Genomic DNA, 25,247 nt, shown 5'->3' with positions numbered 1-25,247 from the left:
GTTCATTAATTAATGTAACTCACCCCCTAACAGATTGGAGGAGGAAAGTGTTATGAAAATGATAATATCTAACTCTTGTATAGCAATTGCTATGTGCCAGGTACTGTTCTAATAGCTTTAAATATGTTACCTCACTGACTTTCAATAAATGCTACAAAGGTATTTGATTAAAGTTAATCTCATCCCTGATTAAAATTGTAAAAAGATATATATTTTGGGAATAAAAAGAAGCAACACTATTCTAAAAAATTAAAGTATCTACTGGAAATCTATAGCAAGCATTACACTTGATGATCGTATTAGACCTTTTCATATCAAATGTCAAGAATTCAACTCAAAACAGTTTAAGCAGAAAATGTATTTCCACAAGGAACTTGGAAGTTTCAGGGAATTCATCTAGATTGGCAAGAGCTGGATCAAGGTATCCCTAACTTGGGTACAAAAGATCATTTAATTGCAAGGGTATCACAATTTTGAAACAGCCAAATACCCTGGTGCATATAGACTACGATTAGATATACAAAAATTCAAAGCACATACAAATTTGTTAGAAATACTTCAGATTCACCTGTGCCCTGGTCCTTTGATTCCGTCCAATTTCCTTCCAGTTGATTCAATATGACTGTGAAGCTAGGGAATCAGGAGAGCCTGCCCATTCCACCACATCCCGGCCTCATCCTCGTCTTTTTCCCCTGACTCCATCATTAGCCTTAGCCCTTACTCAGAATTTGCCCCTGGTCAGAATAAGGTGTCGCCTGAAGAATTTCTGGATCTCTGCCCAGGAGTGCTCCTGGGCTGCACCATGAGCAACACGGTCCCCTCCCCAGAGTATGGGGGCAGAAAGGCTGTAGCTCCAGGAAGCATAGCACGAGGGCCCATGGGGCGTCTCTAAGAGGTGGCCCGCCCCTGGGTAGACGAGCATCCTTCCACTACTTCTCCCGTGGCTCCGCAGCTGGTCCAGGGCCTGCTCCGCATATTGCCTGCTATTGAAGCACTCGTCGTCCCCTGATATAATGAAGAGGATCGGACCCCTGGCCTTTTCAACAGGAAGCACGCTCTGCTGATTTAGTTTTTCCCGAGGGTCCCCCTTGTAGTGGCGGAGTCGCACAGCCCCTGAGATGTCCATCTGCATGCGCTCCAGAAACGAGGGGATGGGTTTCATAACCATATCCCTGTACTTGAGAGGAAATTCAAAGACGGCATTGGTCCCATTAATCCAGACAGTGGCTACCACCTGCTTCAGGTAGCAGGCCATGGCCAGCCCTATCTCTGCACCTTTGCTTGTCGAGAGCACTCCGATTCCTGGCTTTTGGATCTGAAGCACAAAATAAAGGGAACTCATTACAGACCATACTCTGAGAAGGGCACTGTCCTACCCGCTAGTATGATGGCAAGTGTCAGAAAATGGGCAGGAGGTGGGAGCCGCCAGGACGGTGTGGGGTGGTCCTGGCGCTCTGGTTTACCAGCTTCTGTGACTGTCAATATTACCTACTTACCCGCTCTAAGCCTTATTGTCTTATGGGGGTGATAATATTACATACCTTGAAGGATTGTTATGAAGATCAAGTGGAACAGTAGAAATAAAACTCCTCGCTAAAGGAAGAGTTTTACCAAAAGCGAAAGGGTCGAATGCACCAGCAACATTCCACATCCTGAGTGGAGGCAGGTAAGCTTTCAGAAGAATCAAATTCTCTCCAGCTGGGAAAAGAGGTTTCCCAGGTTCCGTCAAACGTTTTGTAAGTGTAATTAATATTTAAATAGCGTTTCACAGCTACAAAGGTTTTGCACATCTCTTAATCCAAAGGGCTAATCGTGAAAGCATTGGGAGTGTAAAGATGAAAGACTTGAATTCTATAAACAATTGAATTTCTGTACCCAGTCCAATAGGAAAAGTAGGAGGTCATAGGAGGGAGTCCTTAATTCTGTGGTAGGCTGAGGAAGCCGAGGGAGAGAAGTCTGAGAGCTGAGTGAAGAAAGGAAGAGCATTCTGGACAGCAAGCAGCAAATCCATAGCGACCTGGTAGGTTTATCTTGCTCACAGGTGATTCTGATGACAGAAAGGTGGAACCAATGTTAATATGGTCCAACTTAATAGAATGTCATCCCGGACGCCTGACAATGTGATATCTATTCTGATGTGTCTTTTTTTAGTCATTAACACAAATATCAGTACAATGGGACCTCTTCAAGAGAACTAAATCATAATTCATCTGATATTTAACTCATAGCAGAAAGCTGGGTTATGAGATGTGTTATTCCAATCCTTTTCAAATTCAAATGTGCACACGAATCACCTGGGGATGCTGTTAAAATGCAGATGCTGCTTCAGGGATGGGGCCTGGGAGTCTATGTTCAAACGGCTCCCAGGTACCAAGGCCCCTGGTCCATGGATCACACTTTCAACAGTACAACACTTGACAAAGAGTTCTAGAATGACCCTTCCTTTCAAGACTCCTTTCCCTGGCCCGGCTCCTGGCATTGGGTGCTTACTTAGGCTTAGTTCTGTCCCTAGATCTGAAAACTTAACTAAAGAGCTACGAGCTCATCAGATGGTGCAGCCACGTGAGTTTTGCTGACAATTCTGCTCTGATCTCACGGCCCAGCTTTAGTAGTGAACCTCCGTGTTGTTAATCTGACTCTTTCGTTTGACTTACTCTAGCCTAACCTTATGCAGAGATAATCACTGAAGTTTGGAAATGTGTCAAGACAGAGAATTCATGATTGGAGATCAGTGGCTGATAAAAAATTGAGGAGCCGCTGATGAATGTCACAAGCACTTCAAATGTAAGCAGCGTTGGCTTTTTTCTGTTGAATAATCATAACATAGCCACCATTTATTGTCTTCTTTGTGCCATTAAGCACTAAGCTGATCATTAACCAACCCAACAATCCTACAAGGTAGCTATTATCATCCCCATGTTAAGTGTTTAACTGTGCGATGCCCAAGTCTAAACAGATGATGAAAGAGGCAGAACAGAGATTTGTGGGGTTTTTTTTTCCTGTAATGTTGCAAGGTAAAGTGAAGAGTATTTTCAGTACCTTGGGATGAGCTAGTAGCAAGTTGGCAGCTTCCTCAAAGTAATCCAGGTCCACCTCCTGCAGTTGCTCGGGCAGGTCTTCATAGGCGAAATATGCCAATGCCAGCATTGCAAAGCCACGGGCAGCCAAAAGACTGGCCCGAAATTCCACTAGACCCCCAATGCCCCCAAACAAATCAATGATGCCTGGGAAAGGGCCTGCCCCTGAGATCAATAAAGAGAGAAGAGATTGGGATCAGAAAAAGTGGAAAGAAGGTCAAGGAGATAGAAAGCAATGAAAGTGCAGGCTGAGCAAAATGAATTCCACCTTCACACACACACACACACACACACAGACACCCCCAATGGCATGTTAGTTTTAAAACATTGTGGGAAATACTAATTTTCCAGTGAAACGATGCCATTTGTTTTTGTCTCCATCAACAGTGTTTTCTCTGCCACCACACATTAGTCTCACCCGGAGGGAGAAAAAGAGCTCCTCGCACGCGACCTTCTCGGATCTGCACCCGCTGCACCTCAGGGACCGAGAACCATCGCTGCACCGTCTGGCGGGCCCTGGGCTCAATCGTGACTGAATCTTGGAAGCAAACTGAGTCATACAGCTCCAGAGTGACCCAAAAGGGGCTGTTCATTACATCGTGCTTAATCAGCCTACCAAAAGGCCTCTCGGACTTCATAGCCCAGAAGAGGCCCATCGGATGGACCCCTACATAGTCACCACCAAGTGCAGGATCCTGCTCCAGGTCCAGTTTGCCTGCCTGGTTAGCCTTGTAGAAGGCTTTGGACTGGTACAGATTCCCCTTCTCATCCTTCAGAGATGCCATGAGGGTCACTGTCTGCAACGGGGGCAGGCCTGTCACTCGGATGTGCACCGGCTCATCCATGAGGGCACTTGCTGGGGTGGCTGTCAGCTGGATCATTGGCAACTGGCGAAGGGACCAAGTAGTGTTTCGGGGTGTCCTGCAGTGGGAAAGGAGACTTGAGTTGGAAACTTAAATTCCAAGGAAAGGGTCCAGGTAAGACTTACATGAGGTCTGGCCAAGTTAGACTTCTGGAGACTTGATGCAAAATACACAGACCCTTCGGAGGGGTAGAAGATGTGCAGAGAGTACTTGTTATTCTCATTTTACAAATGAGGAAACAGGTTAAGTGACCTGCTTAAAGTCTCATAAATAATTAATGGTAGAACTGGAAATTCAAGCTAGGTCTGACACCACAGCCTCCTGTCTTACCCGTTATAACACTGCAGTAAATCCTACTTTAGGGCTTTAAGTTGAGCTTTAATTCCTCAGTTGAGACAATACCCATGTGACCTATTTCACAGAGTGTTTGTTAGGATCCAAGGGGGTAATGCGTGATAAAGGGCTTATAGGAAGAATCGGAGCTGCTTCTCAACCCTGTAGCAGCCTGGAGTAGAGTTATATGAACAGGAAACTTATTATGGCGGTGTTTAATGTTTTTTAGTCTCTAATCCCTCCCTGCGATCGTAAGACCAAACTCCAGCTCTTTTCAGAGTTCTCATTGTTTGTTCTTTTTAAGGGAAAACAAAACTTCAAGATCTTGTCTCTGCTTTGATGCCTTTCCAATGGAGTGATAAATGTCAAAGGTTGTTTGTATTAAGGAGACAGTAATACACATTTGATCAGCTGTTTCGTACTCTGCTCATTATGAGCAAAATTTGAGGCCTTTCGTCCTTTCTTCCTTCCTTCCTTCCTCCTTGCCTCCCTCCCTTCTCCTTTCTCTCCCTCCCTCTCTCTCGTCTTCTTTCCTTGCTTCCTTTCTTCTATATCTCGTTCCACCAAAGATTTGAACCTGTTTACAGATAACAGATTCAGAGTAAAATAAAATAAGATTCAGGAAAATATAAACTAGAATCAGAGGCATTGGTCAAAGAAAACCTGGAACATGAAAAGTAGAGCATTTTGTGGACTGTCAGTTTGGCACTGAATTAGTGGTAGAAAAAGGAAAAAAGGCCACCTGGTCAGTTCCATTGTTCTAATTATTCTCATAGAAAAAGTTACCAGTTCCTCAGGGGAAAGGAAAAAGCGAGGTCCTTCCAAAATTTAGCTCTAAAAGAAATTTCTCGTATGAGACTTTAACATAGCCATGCACCATGTTTTCAACAATTCCTCACATAAATTGTAGTAACAGTTGTCTCCTCAAAAAGCTTAATTCTCCAAGGTGTCCTTAGTTTTATTTTATGGAGGAATGCCAAATAAAGGCTTTGGGGTTTAGATTTGTGAGCACAAAAACTTCTGGAGACATAAACTGGCTCTGGCAGTGCAGGGGCAGGGAGGGGCTCTTGATGCCCAGTTCTTCACTGTGGAAAGGGGGTCGTTGGCGGTAGGAGAGAGTCAAAGCAAAAATGCCTTTCGCTTACTTGAAAAAAGTGATTTTCTGCAAAGGACACACTCCTCCCCACCTGATCCCCCATCCACATCCGTATTACTGACCATTTTACAGAAACCTAAACTCATGGTCGATGGAATCATTTTAAGTAAATAGAATGATTGTGACTGTTTTTCCTCAATGCTGGGGAAGTTCTTCACAGAAGAAAGTGGCACCAATGTAAACTTTATGGGTCTTTCATTCATGTTAGGGAGATGGGACATGGAATATAAAAAAGAACGTTCCGCGTCCCATGCAACATTTCAGTGCTCAAGTATTTTCTGATCTAATCCTTCCTGTAAGCCTCTGTATCTGCTGTTTCCTGTGTCCCCAAGACAGAGATCATTAAGAAGGGATAACTGATTCCCCTATTTCATGAATCCTTTCCCAGCTCTTGCTGTTATTCTCCTTCTCAAGACTTCTATGCGATGTATTGACTCAATACAGACTTTATTTTCAAGTTGAATTGATTAGAATTGCTTACCATGTCCACTCTGCAGCATGCATCCTGCTCGGGTCTCATTCTCCTGAGGGAACTGCAAACTCCTCAAGGGTAGCTACTATGTGAGAAAACTTTAAGGGTCCTAGCGCTCCTCACAGAGTAAACTATGCAATGTACATGCTTAGGAGTTATGAGATTCATAACAGGGGTAGAAAATAATAGCACCAAAATGCAGTAAAAATATGCTACTTATATATATAGTGCTTTTGTAATATAAAATATTGAGGTTTCTTCCCAAGCCATGGTTCCTCTTTATCTGAGAACTGCCCCCAAAAGCCCAGAGATAGACACTCAGCAGCTATGTTTATACCAAGTGACCTCAACCCTGGGGCCATTGCACCTTGGATCAGAGCTGGATACCTGATTCAAGATGTGCCAGGGACGTTCTCTCTTTGCCAGTTTAGAAGTGGGACCCAGAGATCACCAGTCACTCTATCAGGGTCAAAACTAAAGATGAGGCAAGAGGACACCTACGTTGCAAAATTTACTTGCATGACCAAGACCCTGAAGTCCTCCTGAAATTTTGCACCCTAGGAGCCTCTCTTGCCTCACACTAGTCCTGGCTCTCGACTCTGCATGCGGCTGAATCCATAAAATTCAGAAGCTGTGTCTAGACAATCACAGAATGCCTGTCTTGGGGTAGAGTTTGGGAGTTTGAAGAGAGAGAGAGACAGAGACAGAAACAAATGTGATTATTCTTATCCTGAGAAAATCCTGAAGAAAGGATAGCTCACTTAGAAGGTAGGAGGTTATGTAATAAGTGTAAGAGGAAAGCGATGCAAAAAGATAGGTTTCAGAAGACTTCAGTCTTCTGGAGAATCTATCTTAAAGCCAGAATTTTGTTTTGAGGTCTCAGCACTCAGCTGACTATTGAATGCTTGATGTTTCGTCTCCTAATTTTTCTGGAGCTCCTGTTAAATGCATTAATTTATTGATTCTGACTTATCAGAAATTCCCCATGATGATCATTATTACTCTATGTCTAAATTTTTGCCATTTACATCAAAGCGTATGCAAACGATTAGATTATAGTGAAACTTCCTATAAGAAACAGGAGTTCTCCCAAGTGAATGACGTGGTTTTGACATAATCAAACCCATGAAGCAAACAAAAAGAAAAAGAGAGAGAGAGAAAGATGGCCACTTGGTCAGTCAACAGTGTGTGTTTGTGAATAGTGTCTCAGTTTTCCCCACCAAAAAAAAGACTAGGAAGGGGCCATATGATCAGTGACCCTATAGTCATTGCCCTTGGAATACGGGCTAAATAAAGTCATCTTCCTTCACAAGTTCACAAGGCAGGGTGTGCCCTCATGTAGATTTTGTAAGTGTCTAAGGCAAAGTTTGATAGATTGCCTTTTCAAAAACTGGCCTTAAGTCTAACAGACCTCAGACTTATCAGGCCTATGTGGCATCTGTTCCTTATATGACACTCCCTTATATATTCAAGAAACAAGAAAAGTCCAGGATTAAAATACACACACACGACACATGTGTCTTGCATGCATGCACACACAGGAAAGAAGACTTTGTACCTTTACACCAGGGATTCTCGTCTGGGGTTCTGTGGAACACTAAGCTTCTGCATAATGTCTTCACAAGATTTTCTTAAATTTGGAAAAAACTAAGCTTTTGAACTTCAAGTGTCATGTGATGCTAGCATACGCAATGATGGATAGGGACTGAGTAACCCTATTATGATTTCTTTACAGGTCTTTTATCCCCGCAGGGCAGTGTGCAAAAAGACCTTGTTCAATTGGTTGAGTCTATTCTCAGTTTTGGATGCAAGATAAGGGAGGCTGTTGATGGTTAGTGAACACTAACATTGCATGGAGAGGGGGATGCTAGGCTGATAACGTTTGCCTCTGCTTCCTGAATTAGCTACCCCAAACTCCCCTTATGCTCCATGGAATGCGGTAAGGGAGTGAACAAACTCTACTGGTGTAATAGAAAGTCAGAGGGAAATTTTCACTCTAAAAAATGAACTTTTACCCACTGCAACTCAGCTCCCCCCTGACCTTTGCTATATTTGTAAACATTGCAAAATATGGACAGTGTAAGAAGAGCATCGTAATTAGTAATTAGTGTTTTTCAGGGGATTTTTCCCTTTTTGTTATTTATGACGCCACTCTTTCGTATTTTAGAAAGCATTTGCATTTTGCAAATATGTTTTATGGTCCAATAGGGTCATTTTTGAAGATAAATTTAAAATGAAAGAAGAGGATTGAAGGACTAGGGACAAGCCTCATAAGACTGGTGATGGAGAGGGCCAGCTCTGGTAGCCTAGTGGCTGAGTTCGGAGCTCTCTGCTTTGGCTGCCTGGGTATGGTTCCCAGACGTGGACCTACATCTCTCTGTTAGCAGTCATGCTGTGTTCCCGGCCCACGTACTAAAATATAGAGGAAGATTGGCACGGATGTTAGCTCAGAGCAAATCTTCCTCTGCAAAAGTAAATAAATAAATAAATAACAGTTGTAATGGAGAATCACCATCTCCTGCATCATTTCAGGAGAGACCACACACGAAAAAAAATCCATCTTAACAATGAAGCTACTTCAGTGGGATTTATATCAGATGGGAATACAAGTTGTCCTGTTCCACTGTGCATAGTCTTTAATAAACTATTTAAAAGTGCCTCCAGGAAAATTGAACAGACAGTTGTATACCACAATCATTTGACAGTCTAGGGACAGGCTATTTTAAATGGTTATTAGAATTTTCTTCCCCCCTCAGTTCCCTTTTTGTCCTCCAACAGCAAACAGTTATTGAGCACTTGCTAAAAGCTAGCCACTGGAGAATGTACTATGGATTCCCATAATAAAGCCTTTCTATTTTTCAAGGCCCTTTTGTGGCCATTATTCCTTTTGACCCTTGTAATAACCCTGTGGGAATGAAAAATCATTACTATCCTTACACTGCAAGTCAGGAGATTGAGCTCAGCAAGTTGAGTGATTTATCTAAGTTTGCTATGTCCTTAATGGTGAGGCAAGAATTTTAACCCATGCCATGTGACCCATTATATAAACCTTACTTATTTCCCCCAAATGGGGGTGGAAATATAAAAGCTCGTTCTTTTTTCCTCACCTTGCCCGCCTTTGTTTTCTTCCCCACTGCCTTCTTGCTTTTAACTTCATCTTTTCCTTTCCCTGTCTCTGAAGCTTTTAGTTAAACCCCCCCTGGTGCATAGTTTGGCAGGACAGATAATGGAATGATACGATCAAATTTTAGTCGACAGACCAACATGTGCACAAAAGGTAATGCTTTTTCTATTTTTCAGGTTCAGAGTAATTTCTGTTTTGAGCCCTTGTTCCTCCAGGTGGCAGAGATGTACTCACCAAATTCAGAGCACCCTGCTTTTCCTTGGAGTCCAAGTAAGTTCCCTGGGACTGTGACAGCACTGAGAGACTTGGGGTTGGGGATCCCTGCTCGTACATTAGTACATATTCTTCTAAACCTATTTTACAATGTATACCAGGGGTTCCAAATTCAGATACCTATACAGGCCAGGCAGGTAATAAGTTTGTAGATAAAGGCCAGACATGAATGAAATATAAGACTGTAGTCAACTAAAGACTATCTGCCCAGTCTAAGGGTATTCAAATGTATTCTATAAAAAACAAACAAACCAACCCACATATGCACAAACCCAAAAACAACAACAAACCCCAGAGTTTGTATCAAACAAAACACACCCATTTGTGACTTTTGGAATTCACTTCATCCATTAGGCTTCTTGAAACTCAAAGTCCAGTCTCTCCCAGATTTTCAGACTAAGTTGTAAGAAATCTTAAAGCTTATCCTATCCAACGCCATATTATCATCATCAATAAAGCACCTACTGTGCACAGGACACTCAGTGAAAGGGGGCTCTCCCTTCTCTGGGCTCTCCACCACGCCGCTCAAAGCGCTTGATATATTATTGAACCTTGTATTAGAGTCACTGATGCTCTCCTGTTAATCTCTAAATTTCTGGAGGGCAGGACCCTGTCTGATTTGTCTTTGTCACTTTCACTGCACATGGGGCCTTCACATTCCATGTGGTCTGTAAATGATTATGGACTATCCTCTCCTCTCCATTCCCATAAACTCTCATCCTTTACCTAATTTTTACTCCTTTACAGTTTTTCACTCCCCAGTCTAATCTCTGCAATGTTGTCATCAGATCTCTACAAAACACAAAAGTAATTGAATTGCTCTCCTGCTTTAAACTTCCAATGGCTTCCAGATCCATTTAAGGGTAAAGTCTAAATCCTTTGGCCTAGCATTTAAGACCCTTTGCAGGGGAATGACTTTGCCATAGCACCCTGGAGGCCTTCCATGTATCCACAGGCAAACTTGAACCACCACATGACCTAAATCTTGGTGGAATGCCTTGCGATCCTCCCAGGAACATGACAAGATAGGCAATCTTCAGAGGAGGCTTCACGAGATTGTTTTCTCATCTGTCTCTCCCTATCCTGTGGGAGGCTGCCATGAGGCAATTTTCCCATCCACCTCCCTGCTTCCAGAAAGGCATAGAACCTTCCCTCTCACCCCGACACTCTTTCAAGGCAGAGCTGCAGCTCTTTGACCATTTTGCTGCTGTCTAGAGGTGGCTTCTCAGCCACAGGGCATCTTACAATTGTGTTGAGGTCATCTGGCTCCTTTTGTTTCAGTGCCATCCTTTTGGAGTGTGAGACAAGGAGCCAAAGAGCTGGCACCTTTGGCTTCTCTTGCCTTACTATCTATGTAAGTCATAAACTGTTTAAATCAAAAAGAGGCTCATTATTTCCTTACCAGCTGAATCTGTCAGTCTTGGACTTGGACTCCCCTTTTGTTTGACACTCTTCATAATCTCATCCAGGCAAAGCCTTTTAAAACTAACCCTCATCTATTTACTAGACTAACCAACCATCTCACTACTAAATTTAGCATATGATATTATAAAATTCTGCTGCTTGATTTGTTTCTTCCTTTTCTTCTTTATTCAATATAGTAGCCACTAGCCACATGTAACTAAATTTCAATTCATTAAAAGTAAATAAAATTAAAAGTTTAGTTCCTCACACTAACCACATTTTAATTGCTCAATAGCCACATGTAACTAGAGGCTCCTGCATTGGACAATGTAGATATAGAACATTTCCATCATCATAGAATATTCTATTGGACAGCACTACTCTAGATTGTAAATTATTCCTCAAGGGCAGGAATTATACCTTGCTCAACGCTCTATTCCTCAGTTCCCAGAATGGCGCCTGACTCAAAGTGATTAGTTAGTAAGTCTTTGAGGAAGTAAATGAAAGAATAAGTGATAGATGAAAAAGTAAAAAAAAATTGAGTGGAATTTCTCAGAGTATGAAGAAGAAAGAACAGAAGCCCTGTTGAATTTTTATAGGCTGCTTCTGAAGATGGGAGACTCTTCAAAGTCCAATGGAATAAAACTTCCTGGCTCCCTCACTTCTTTTCAGCAGAAGGTGGGACTCTGCACACTGCAGTGTCCATGAAACCAAGGATACAAAGCAACTAGAGGTCAGGACACAAGAATGCACCTGCCTCACGCAGGATTAGCTTGTAGTGAAGCTAGGAGTGAAGAAGGAGCCCTCAGCAACATGGATGCAACCTGATAGGAGCTGAAACTGGAAGCCACATTGTTGAGCAGGTTCCAGACCTCCAGGTCCCAGGGTGAAGGGGATCAAGCCTACACCACTGGGAGGCCTTGATCTGTTAGGACACGAAAACAGCAGGGAGCAGGAAACAAAAGACTAGAAGAGAGTAAAAGGTCACCCGTAGAAGTTAAAATTACTGATCAAGAAACAAAAATTCCATTCCCTTTAGGATCCTGTTGCTTTTCTTTCTTCATCACAAGACTTCCTCCCTCTCCTCCCAAGCAGTAAATCCCAGACAAAAACTTCTTGAGTCAAGAAACAGTCTCTCCATAAGTTCACATTAGTAGGACCCTGACTTCTGCAGCCAAGTGTGCATTTTGCCTCCAAAATAGTGTCTAAACAGTCTCTTGGTTGGTTGATGCATCTGACATAATTCTGTGTTCCTGAGTAATATAAGCCACCCAGGAAGGTAATTGCGGGTCCCTCAGAGAACTGTGCTACCCATTGAGATGAGAGAAACACATTCAACAAAATAAAAGCAGCCTTCCCAGGTGCCCTGCCAGCTGAAGTCAGAAAGCAACCTTTCCTACTAGGCAGTGACATCCCTGACTCCCAGAACACTCACCTGAATTCAGCTGCAGGAGGTAGTCTGGGGCTGGATGGCTTGTAGCTCCAACCTGGAAGCACCGGGCTCTTGCCTGTTGCTCGCTAATTTATATCATTCAAAACACCCCAGCCTATTGCTCAAAGCTGAAATTGTCTCCAAAGAAACTGTCAGCTGCTCCCGGTTTTTAAGTCCCCAGTGACAGGGCTATCAGCAAATGCTGCCACGAGCTCTGGGCAAAGGCTAGGTCTCGCTGGTGTGCCTTTCAGTTCTGGTGTTTCATAATGGAATGTCATATTTCATCACATAGCCCTGGTTAAACCTTTTCCCTTGACCCCTCTTCTCAACTCCTGGCTCTAGTCTCCTTTGCTTCAATTCCTTCTATGTCTCTTCCCCTAAGTCAGTGGTCTCTGAGGCAGTTGACTTTTTGGTGGTTTCTAAGAAAGTGAATCTTAGATATCCATCTTCAGAGCAGTATGGGTTTAAGACTCACCAGAGGAGTCTGTGAAATAAAGATTCCTGGGCCCTGGACCTGGAGATTCTGACTTGCTAGGGCTTGGGTAAGATCTGGGATCTGTATTTTTAACAGGGGATTCTAATGCATAGCCAGTTTGGAACCACTCCACCAAGGGACAGCAGAAGCTCTCCCATTGAAAAATGCCCCCTTGGGACAAGAACCTCTGAAATCTGCCTCATTGTTCATCCCATCAGTCAATGTCCATTGTCGAAAAGTACAAACGATCCGACCTACAAATTGTAGACTGTGCTTCCAGGTTGTGAATTCCTTGAGGAAGGGAACCATATCTTTCAATTTTCACATCTCTTGCAGACACTGAGGAGTAGTTGGGGGACCACTGGTCTGTGGAATCAGAGGCCTAGATTAGAACCCTGACTCCTTTACTATCTATTGGTGTGACTCACCTCAGGCAAATCACTTGACTTTCCTTGTGCTTCAGCATTCTAATTTGTGAAACTGGAGTGATATGATAAAATGTGTTGAAAGTGAAATATAAGCCTTGAGGAGAAGGAGCTGATCTTGGAAGTCATGAGCAGATTGGAATGTCTGGGAGAAGAGAGGGGTGTTTTGCACCCAGCTCTTACACAGGAGGAGAGGGTCCTTGGCAGCGTAGCAAGGCTCCCAGCTTAGTGACTAATTCCTAGGACCAGATCCAAGGATGAGAGCTCAGGTGGGGGAGGAGAGCAGCAGTAATAGAGTGCTGTGTTTCTAAGACTCTAAGAGGAGCACAGGAGAGGGTGGGCAAGTCCTGACGCTCAGTGCCCAGGTAGTAAAGTGAGGTGCAGGTTACATTTGCACAGGGCCAGGCCTTCTCCACTCTGCAGCCCAGGACAGAAAACATCAAGGAAGCTGGCACTTCATTGGCCCTTAAGGGATGTAGCAAATGAGAAGTGGGGACATTGGTGGGAACAATGTATAGTAAAATGACAATGATGTACAAAGGAGGCAGTAGCGGTAGTCAATAGTAGATGTGAACCATGCAGAAAAGACTGAAGTCCTCCAAGGAAGAAGGAAATTCTACCTCCAGTTTGCCTTCAGACTCAAGATGCAACATCGACTCTTCCTTGGGTCTCCAGCCTGTTGGCCTGCCCTGCATATTTCCAGCCCCACAATCACATGAGCCAATTCCTTAGAATAAATATATAGCTATAGATAGATAGATAGATAGATAGATAGATAGATAGATAGATAGAGATAGATGATAGGGTACATTGACTGGGCTTGAGAATTTAACTAACATAAGTCAGATAACAGGAGAAGAGTATGCAAATTTTTTTACTGTAAGTTTTATGTGACCCAGAAACCTGCATAAGGAATGAAGACCCAAAGAAACAGTGAAACCTACTTGCTTTTATATTAGGTTGAACAAAGAGAAGCAATTGTGGAAAAGTAAACTATGTGGAGAGTCCGGGGGAAGATAAGAATTATTTTAACAAGGTCTGATTTTATAGGAGTCTCTCCATCTCAGCTTCTTGTCCTTGATGATGAGAACATTACTTTCCTTCTGGTTTAGGGAGGACATCTTCCATCTAGGAATTTAATCTCCTGCTCAGGAAGAAAAAGGAGAGGGTCAGAGGACCCTTCTGGCATCTGCTATTTTTTTTAAGTGCTAATAATTTTTGTGTCAAAGAGGCATATTTTGGGGTGACATATTCTCGTTCCTTTCAAAGGAGAGGGAAGAAAGCAGCAAAAATAAGTGATTATAGAATGAAAACTATTCTAATGGGTTAAAGTCACCAAGTATACTTAAAGGATTTCATTGAGTTTCCAGATAACTGCAGCATAATCGGTGGAAAACTGTGACTCCCTTTCAATGACAGACCCAACAATGTTCCTAATCATCATTAGAACCTAAAAAAAGTTCTCCATAGTAACAGTCAATACAGAAATTGAAATGTTTCCGGCTCTCCTAAGACAAAAACAGTGTTAGTGCATAGACTTAAATTTATTTTAAATTTTCAGAGAATAGAGTTTAACAACCTTTCGGGGAAAAAATCTAAACATAGAGTAACAGAGAGAATTTTGGGCTAAGTCCATGAGTTCTGATCCCAGCCCTGCTATTGATTCATTGTAAAAATTTCTCTGAGCCTTTACTACTCAGCTGAAAAATGAGAAGCCTGCCTAGAAAGAAAGCCTAGGCCTTAACAAAGGTGGGGCTGGACTATGAGAAACTGGAAGCCCCAGAGGAAGCTTTCATCCTGCTTCTTGCTTGGAGTTCTGGAAAGCAGAGTAAACAGGGACATTGTGTGTTCAGGCAGAGACAGATGCAGAGATAGCACACACAAGTCTCTCTTTGAACTCCTGTTGTGTGAAAGGGGTCTGGAAGTTCCCAAATTCTCAGTGATGGGCATGGAAGGCAGCTGAGAGTCGAAGGCCAGTAAGTCTCCTCTGGGATCATGATGGCCACGTTTGAGCTGACTCTTTAGCAGAGGATAGGGGGCATATGGGTCTACCAGGGACCTAATAAAATACACAACTGACGGAGAATTTGCAAGGACAATGAAAGCCAAGTGGGACAAACCAAGAGAGTCTGAGTGGGCTTGTTGCCTGACCCAGAGGGTGAGAATGGGTTTGCTGCCCGACCTTGACCATGCCAAGAGCACGAACCATGAGTTATACCAGGTGCAAATACTCCATCAGTGTACACAAGAGATCAATGCCTGGAGACCAAATTACACTGCCACCAGGTTAGAGAAGCTGGCCCAGAATAGTTATTTGATCTGGGATTCCTGCCCCTCGCTCTTGCCCTGAGAATACACAAGTCCTCTTGCACCCAGATTTGGAGAAAGAGGTAGAAAATGTCTTTTGAAGGAGATAAACACTTTGCTATTATCTGAACTTCAGAATGACTAAATTTACCTGAATATGGGCTACATTAAACAGGAAAAGATTAAGATATCTTTAATGAGCTGGTTTATGTTGTTGTTTTCCCTTCCACCATCATTGGAAACAGGTATTTGAAAGCCTGGTTCTATTACAGAAAATTACATTTTTGAATATATGAATTGTAGTGAGTAAATGTAGAGTCTGCTTTGTTGAATTAATTTTTTAAACGTATTTCCTTTTTATCCTAACCTCATCCTAAATAATAACATTCATGAAATCATGGGTTTGATGGGATAGTAATTTTTTCTGGTTTGCATTATCATGAATGCCTAACTGTTAAAGTAAAAATGTTTCAAACCACCTAAAATCATCTTGTGTGTCAGGAGTAAAACGTATATAAAATTTTAAAACTCTGCACTAGATCATCTAAAATTCTGAAAGCTCACTCAATAGTTTAAGGCAAATAAGGCACATAACCAATGATACCAAGTAGTTAAAGAATTTTGAAAGTTCTTAAGGTTTCTTATATAATGAGACTGTGTGGTAGAGACCATGATGTTTTCAACAAATATCATTCATTTTCTTTCCTCCTGGGCTGGAGTACATTTCCCAGCCTTCCTTGCAACTATCCAGAGCCAAGTTACTGAGAACTCTTCTACAGAAGATGGGCATTTGTAATGTACAAGCCTAGCCCCTACATTTGTGGGACCTGGAGCAAGAGGAACAATTAAGACCTACATGCAATACTATGAATACTTAAAATTGTAAGCTAGAGGAGCAAACTGTTTAATAAAACATGCTCTTTCCTCCTACCTTGAAATATACCTTCATAATGACAAAATAAAAAAAAATTGTAAAACTATATTTTTCTATGACTAGTTTGACAAATATCAAAGACAATTGAATTTAATTATTATAGTACATAGTCTAGGTGTTCTTTCTATGGGCCAGCGATGTTTCAAATGAGTAATATAATAAAGACTTTCATCATTCATAGATTATTATATGTTTATTCTGTGCCCTCATTTTAGCAAAATAACATTATGGTTTTAGAACTAAAATTTTTTTTTCACAAAATTTCTGTTCTATTGACAGTGATTTCTAAATAGACATCTGTCGTTGAGTCATAATAGTTCTTAGAGGGTTTTTTATTCATTTCAATTTGGAGAAATTTTGCTCTGCAGAGGCAATAGGATCCGGAATGGTCAATATGTTTCTTAATGATTACATTAAGTTTCAGAAATAAATTATGAATTTACATATCAAGATTAAATGTTAAAATAGCTTATAAATGAGAAATTATCAGAATCGTAGAGAATATTACAAAATATTTTAATTTCATCACGTGAATTGCCATCACTTACATTGTGATGTTCACTGTCTTTAAGTGGTATCAAGATCAATACACTAAAGAATTAGCATCACACTTCACAGCTATGGTATCTAAACATATAAATGCACAAATTTAAGATTAATATAAATAATATGCAAAATGTTCTTCAGGTGCCAAGTACAACTGTTGCAAATATCACACTCATCCTGCCTATCTCCTGGATTACAAATTCAAACAAAGAGAAAAAAGAAAAATGTACATTCCACCGTATTAGGAACAACACTCTGTTATCTAAGAGTCTGTCGCTGTCTGAGAGGAAAGAATTGCCATGTTAATTATTTTGCCTTTTCTCTTATAGAGGAAGTCCGAAGGTAAATTCTCCCTATACTTGGAAATGGTATTTGTCCACCACATCAACAGTGACACAGCATAAACCTTCTCAGCACTGGAAAGTCATTCCCCTTTCAGAAACAAAGGGCAAGAGACATGGGACCTGAAATAGAGTTAGGCATGAGAGTGGATATTTCAGATGTGAAGATGCATTCCACTAACACTAAGGTTTGGATGCTGAGTGACGGAGACACTCTTATATTTTTGAATAAACTTTTAAGTGTTTATGTGTGTGTGTGAGAGAGAGAGCAAGAGAGAGATGAGGAGCGGGGTGTCCTCTAAACACAGGACAGCAGCCCTTCCCAATCTTTATGTAAATTTTATTTATGTATTTTAACTATTCTAAAATAAAAAGTTTATTTAAAAAACATTGTTCTGCTTTTGGTAACACATTATCTGTTTAATTAGTCCTACTATTAATTACTATTAATTGCCGCTGTTACCTACTCCTACTGCTATATTGTTTAAATAATAGCATTTATGTCACAGAAAAGTAAATAATATGGAATATTATGTACTTTCAAACAAATGTTTATTTTGTGTACTTTCATGTTAAAGCAAGAACACATGTATCATTAAGGGGTTTTCAGTTTGTTATGGCTGTATCCTGAATGGATCTCTAATAAAAAGTTAGTCATAAAGTGTCCCTGTCAAGAAAGCCAAGGAGATACAACAACTAAATGTAATGTGGTATCCTGGATGGGATTCTGGAACAGAAAAAGAAAATTAGAGAAAGACTAAAGAAAACTGAATAAGGGATGGACTTTAATTAATAATAATTTATCAATTTTGTGACAATGTGCCATCCTACTGTAAGACGTCAGTGATGAGAAAACGGAATGTGGGATATATGAGAAGTCTCTGTATCTTCTTTGCAACTGTTCTGTAAACCTAAAAAAAAATTTATTGGGCCCAGCCTGGTGGCACAGCAGTTAAGTTAGCACGTTCTGCTTCTCGGCAGCCCGGGGTTCGCTGGTTCAGATCCTGGGTGTGGACGTGGCACCACTTGGCAAAAGCCATGCTGTGGTAGGCGTCCCATGTATAAAGTAGAGGAAGATGGGCATGAATATTAGCTCAGGGTTAGTCTTCCTCAGCAAAAAGAGGAGGATTGGCAGTAGTTAGCTCAGGGCTAATCTTCCTCAAAAAAAAAAGAAAGAGGTTTTATTAAAAAAAAAATTTATTAACAAAGGCCTTGTTACTATCCACTATATTTGGAGTCCTCTTTGGAATCAGTAAAAAGAGTCGTGAATTAAAAATCAGGCACCTGAGTTCAGTTTCTGGTGATGGCTGAATAGCTCCCATGGGACCATCCCTCTAGTATAAATTCTGGACAAAATATAGCTATCAGAGAGCCAGAATAGCAAGTAGATAACGGTGAGGAATCAACACCTAGAGGTAGGGAAGGCACTAGGTAAGTTTCCAATTTTTCATGAAATTTTTCCTGAAGGTAGGCACCAATAGACTGTGATCAATGACTCAAACATGTCTAGACATCTTCAGTCTTACCAGCTCCAAGAATCAGAGGACAGAGTTTGGAGCAATCATGAGAGTTTTAAAGTTAGAAAGAGAATCTCAAAAATACAGAGACAGAGAAGAAGAGCTGTAGGCTTTCTATGTAGACTCTGCCCATATTTCTGGGTGATCCTTCAGCTGAACAGCTATGTTTAGTAGCCAAGCTAAGACAAGGAACTAACTGAGACTTTGGAGTTAGGAGTTAGAGTTCAGTCAAGTTAACTGCCTGCCTAAAAGAAAAATTAGTACTCTTTGGAGGAATATAGCAGAATCCAATGTTTCTGCAAAGTCTCTTCCATAATGTGTAGAATACAATTCAAAATTATGAGATATATGAATAATATGAAAATTTACCCACATTTTTTTTAAAAATCAATCAGTGGAGGCCAACCCCAATATAATCCAGATGTTAGGATTAGGCAGACATGGATTTTATTGAAAGCAGCCATTATAATTAGACTCAAGTTTGTAAAGAAAAATATGCTCATGAGGAATGAAAAAATAGGAAATGTCAGCAAATAAGTAAAAACTACACCCAAAAAATGGAAACAGTAGAACTAAAAGAATAGAATATTTGGAGGAAAAAACATGAGATAGGTTTAATAGACAACTGCAGTTAGGAAAAAAGAGTTAAAGACTTGAGAACTCATCAATAGAAATTACCAATCTGAAGGACAGAAAGAAAAGAAATGAAAAGAGAAAGGGAAAAATAGAGTCTTAGGGACTTCTGGGAAAATATCCAAAGAAATATCTAAAATGCATGTATTTGTGTCCCTAGAAAAAGAAAAGAGACGGAAAGGAGCAGAGAAATTATTTGAAGAAATAGCTGAAAATCTCCACAATTTGGAGAAAGATCTAAATTTACAGATTCAAGAAGTGAACGCCAAGCAAGATAAATTCAAAGAAACTGACATCTAGGAAGGTTATATTCAAACTGCTGAAAACCAAAGATAAACAGAAGATTTTGAAAACAGCCAGAGAAAAAAGGCACATTACATATAGAGTACAACACTTTGATGACTAACTTCTAATCAGAAACAAAGGCGACAAGACAGTAAAATTACACCTTTAATGATAATGTCAACCCAGCATTCTGTATTCAGTGAATACATTCAAGAATAAACATATTTCCAGATGAAAGTAAACTGAGAATTTGTTACCAGCAGAACTGTTAAGTGAAGTTCTTCATGTTGAAGGAAAATGATACCAATAAAAACTAAAATATTCAGCAAGTAATAAAGAACACTAGAACTGATAAATATATGGGTAAATACAAAAGCCATTTTTCTTTAAAATACTTCTGATTCCTTAAAGCAAAAATTAAAATATTGCATTGTAGGATTTAAGAAACAATCTTTAGTAAACATCTGCTCAATATGATGTTATGTACATACAACCCCAGCATTGCTGAAAGCCAAGGAGAGGTATGTTTTGTCCTTGGCATTATAACTCTTTGACTCTTGATTCTAGAAATAAAATGTAAGTCTCCAGTAAATATAAAGTGGACAACATGGCAAGGGTCACTTGAAACAACATACAAGTCTTGATACCAAATCATTAGAAAAAATTTGGATAAACTTTTTTAACATAATGTCTCTTACATACATGTGAAATTGAAGTCTAAATGACAAATACAATTTAGTTAATTTTTTTATGACAAAGCTTGATGATTAGACTTGGGTCAAATATCAAGGATTAGGGGATAGAACTTTGAGATAATAAATATGCACTTGACTGGGGAATCTGTGGATTTCTTCCGAACAGTACCTCCAGGCTGGTGCCAATCTAGGTAGTAGTAAGAAAGGCTTTTTTAATTGATTTAAATAAATCAAGCTTATATCCATTAACACATCATCTCTTCTTTCTTAATTTGGGATTCAGTGACTGTTCTGAGATAGCTCAGAGCTGACAATATTAACTTAGAATTAGTAACAAAAACAAATCGGGCACCATAATATAAGACATAAACCACAACTGGTTTTTGCCCGGGGTTCTCTGCGACACACACGTTTTCTACTTCCTCTTTTCCTGTTCACTCATTAGCCAACTGCACTCTATTTTCTGCTCTCTGGTCCAATAAAATAGCTCATCAAGAATGTCCTGATTTTCAAATCTCATGGTCGCTTTTCAGTCTTCATCTTGAATTTGGTTTCTTACACTGTAGCGTAATCATATCTAGCTTCATGTAACTTTCTATCTTTAGTTTTAGTGAAGTGATTCTTACCTGGTTTGCCTTCGTCCTCTTTGGTTAGCCCGCCTCAGCCCTCTCTCTAGGTTCTTGTTTCTTATCCTGTGCATTAAATTGTATTGTTTTCCCAGCAGTCGCTCCTCGACACTCATCTTTCCTTGTACTACATACTCATCCTGGGTGATTTTCTATTTAACTGCTGAGAACTTCCACATTGATATCTCTAATCCAGATACATCTCCTGTGACCAGATTCTATTTCTCCTCCTGAACATCAGACAAGTATCTCAAACTTATATCCAAAACCAAATTCTTCACTTTCTGAGGCATTCTCGTTCTCGCACACTCCTTATCTCAGTGAATGATATCCATACAGCAAATCTCCTGAATCAAAAACCTGGGATTCACCCCCAGATTCCTCCTTCTTCCTCTAACTACATCCAAATAATCACAAAGTCCTATAGATTCTACCTCCAAATATCCTTCTGATCTGCCCCCCTCCTCTCTATCCCCAGTGACTCTCTCTCTGGTCTGATTTTTCGCAGCCTTCAGGCTAGTCTCCTCTAATCTATTCCCCATATTAGAAGGAGGAAAGATAGTATACATATAACATATTGTGTTAGCACTCATGGCTACATGACAGAAGCCCATCTGCTAACAGCTTATACCAATATCTTAATTCAAGCCTCCCTCAAATCAAACTCAAGGCAAGGAGTTGAACCCAAGTTGTTAATTTGGGAAGCAATCCCAGAAACCAAAAACAGGGGACTGGGGAAGTGAGATGGGACAGGGAAAGAAGTCAAAAATGGTGCACAGTCAAATCAGCTATCACTGTGGGTCACTGGAACTCAACCCACTGGGGAACTCTGGGAATCAGTAGAGAACATGTGCCTTAAAGTCATTCCGTCTTAAGGACAGGAGAGCTCCGATATTAATTTACTACCTTCTGCCATTCATTGCTTAATGACTTAAGGACTGTTCATAAAGTGGAGCTGGGGAGGCGTTAATTCTCAGGCATTTTCGTCCTGTCACATCTACAGGTGGAGGTAGCTCTGGCTAACAGAGGCATCCCTCAGGCAGTGAGCCATGGTTGGCCGGTTGTGTCCCAAAGCAGTATGATCTAAGGGGTCATCAACAATGTCTGCCGCACTTTAGGAAACAGTGCATGTGATATGATTTTCTTATGGTACAAATAATTTTATTGTAATGGACATGCATGCACTGTATATTAGGGGAAAAAATTGAATAAGGACACACACAACCCTGATTTCATTTATATGTTAGGATGAGACTAAAATAAGGAGCATAGCACCTGCATGGTATCTGGGCATGATGTTCAGGTGAGCCATCAATATTTTAAACCTTTGGAACTAACACTTCTAAATTTACTGTTTTGAAGTTCAGATGATACACAAAATATAAGTGATAGACAAAGTAGTATAGATTCTTATATACTGAATTTCCATGTGAATTGAGCATTCTTTCAGTAGTACATCTAAATGTTACCTCCAGGAGCTGATGATTATTGAGCATACAGAAGACTATTTGTCCTACACATTGGAGCTATTGCAATGGAAGTGAAATATATTTATTGAATGTATGAAAGAAAGTCCCAGCTGCTGGAGAGATGCATAACGATTCTAGAGAAATTCTGAATCAGGTTGTTAAAATTGCCAATCAGTTTGAAGGCAGGTTACTGAAATCTTTACCTTTTTTTTCCTTAGTTTTGTGAAGAGAAAGGAACAATAGCAAATATTTACCCTTTTATTCCGAAGCACACTTGTTTCCACATAGAAAACTCATTCCCCTAATTCAGAACTGGAATTTCTTCAGTAATTCTGGACGAACGTCAGTCTTAAATTACTTACTTCATTAGTCTGCCATGAGGGTTGTGAGAGAGAACAGGTAAATCATCTTCCAGCTACACTAAGTAAATGGTTGCTGGTGTTATTTTGTTATTCATTTATTCAACAAATGTAGCGTAAGCACTGAGGACATGACAGTGAACAAAACAAAAATGTCTGCCCTCATGGTGCTTACATTCTAGTCATGGGAGACAGACAATAAACAATGATCATAATAGTAAGCTACAGGATATTGTAGAGGTGATAGCAGAACTAGGTAAAGGGCAGGGGGTAGGGATGGGAGGAAGGTCATGCAATATCAGTTAGGAGGTCAGAGTAACCTTCATTAAGGATGTGAGATTTGAAGAAAAACTTGAGAGAAGTGATGAAACACCTCCATGATGGTGTGCATGATTTGGACTGGATGTACATGTTAGTATATCCTGCAGATTGACATGATTATTTGAGCAACCTTCATTTATCCTTATGAATCAAAGTTATAGCAGTCAGTATTCTCCATGCAAGACAACATGCATATGGCAATTCCAAAACTGGAACTGTGAACTAACCCCTGGATCATGACATAGTGGATTCCTTATCTCTTGTACTACCAGATTATGAACTCAGAAGTTTCTGAAAACAATCTGACTATCGGGAAGATTCATTTGAAAGACTCAAAAAAAGTCAAAGATAATTATAAGAATATTCTTAACTTTTAGTTTCAACAGGAATGTGGTGGCAGTTTAGTTCTAAATCTTCCCTTCCCCTGAAAATCAGTGTTACAAAGAGAATGGGGAGCAACAACAAAAAAAGCACTACACTTTCAGTGAAACTAGAAGACTGCTAAATCTAACAAACCAAATATTCACTCCCAGAAAGAGTCAGCCCCACTGCAGAGAAATGGCTTTGAAGAGGTCAATCTCCAGGTGAGGCAGAGAGAAATTTCTAGAACAGAGGGGGATCCATAAGAGGTGAAATTCAGAAAGCCATTGTGTGAGGCTGGCCCTGTGGCCTAGTGGTTAAGTTTGGTGTGCTCTGCTTTGGTGGCCCGGGTTTGTGGGTTTGGATCCCAGGCACAGATCTACAGCACTTTTCAGTGATGCTGTGGCAGGCAAGCCACACACAAAACAGAGGAAGATTGGTACAGATGTCGTCTCAGGGCTAATCTTCCTCAACCAAAAAAAAAAAAAAAAGAGGAAAATTGGCAACAGATGTTAGCTCAGAGCAAATCTTCCTCAGTAAAAAAAAAAAAAAAAAAAAAGCCATGATGGTAACACAGTGATTCTGCATGCAGACTCTCCTTCAGGAATAAAGGATTTGTGATTCAGCTGCTGGGAGTACTGCTCTCAGCTGTCAGCCCTCTTCAGAGATTGTTTCAGCTGAATAAAGCCCCCTCACTCAAAGTATGCCCCGCCACAATGGTTACTTTCAAAACAAACAAAAATAACAAGTGTTGGTGAGGATGTGGAGATGTTGGAACAACTGTGCCTTGATGGTAGGAATGTAAAATGACGTAGCCACTGTGGAAAACAATATGGTGGTTCTTCAAAAAATTAAAAAGAATTACGATATGATCTGGCATACCCCCAAAAGAATTGAAAATAGGAACTCAAACATTTACACACCAGTATTCATAGCAGTATTATTCATAACAGCCAAAAGGTGGAATCAACCCAGATGTCCATTGATGGATGAATGCATAAACAAAACTCTAAGTATTTCTAAATGCAATGAAATATTATTCCGTCTTAGGAAGGAAATTCTGACACATGCTATGACATGGATGAAACTTGAAGACATCATGCTGAATGAAATAAGCCAGACACAAAAGGACAAATATTATATGATTCCACTTATATGAGGCACTTAGAGTAATTAAATTCATTGAAACAGAAAATAGAAAGGTGGTTTCCGGGGTCTGGGGTAAAGAGGAAATGGGAAGTTACTGTTTAAAGGGCATGGAGTTTCAATTTGGGAAGATGGAAAAGTTCCGGAGATGGATGGTGGTGATGGTAGCACAATGTGAAAGTATTTAATGACACTATATTGTTCAGTGTATATTCACCTGAAAATGGTTAAAATGATAAATTTTATGTTTTTTCTGTTTTACCACAATAAGAAAATATGCCAGAACCTTCTACAAAATTTTGTTCATATAATTTTAAAAATTAAACAAAATTAATATGGAATTCATTTCTGTTTTAACTCTGGCAACATAATGTGCCAGAATGGGAGGGTAGTTTCTTTTAGATTTTATCATATAGTTTAATTTAATTTTAAATATTTCAATTTTCCTGATATATAAAATGTTAAAAAATATAAAGAACTGGTTTGGACTGAAAATATTCACTATCATATAGGCAAGCTATACGAAATGTCAATAAAAATCTAGGTTATCTTTTAAAAAAATTACCAGGAACAATGGAATACCCAGGATAGAGCTACTAGCTTTTAAAGAAGAGATAATTAACCTTCTATAGGAAAGAAGGAAAACTTTTGAATTCTTTTTATGAAACAAGTAC

At 40.2% G+C, this 25,247-nt stretch overlaps 1 protein-coding gene across 1 annotated transcript; it reads right to left on the bottom strand.

Annotated features, from left to right (window-relative positions):
• Positions 1–339: 339 nt before the first annotated feature.
• LOC106831795 (acyl-coenzyme A amino acid N-acyltransferase 2-like) lies at positions 340–12,274 on the bottom strand. The gene is made up of 4 exons (XM_014842218.3): positions 12,138–12,274; positions 3,496–3,998; positions 3,040–3,242; positions 340–1,315 (listed from the first exon to the last, which is right to left on the bottom strand). The coding sequence occupies exons 2-4, from the start codon at positions 3,956–3,958 to the stop codon at positions 722–724; spliced, it is 1,260 nt and encodes a 419-aa protein (XP_014697704.1). The 5' UTR covers positions 3,959–3,998; positions 12,138–12,274; the 3' UTR covers positions 340–721.
• Between the last annotated feature and the right edge of the window lie 12,973 nt (positions 12,275–25,247).

Source organism: Equus asinus, chromosome 10 (genome assembly GCF_041296235.1).
Source record: "Equus asinus isolate D_3611 breed Donkey chromosome 10, EquAss-T2T_v2, whole genome shotgun sequence".
Classification (NCBI taxonomy): Eukaryota; Metazoa; Chordata; class Mammalia; order Perissodactyla; family Equidae; genus Equus; species Equus asinus.
This window is presented reverse-complemented; position numbering and strand designations above follow the sequence as displayed.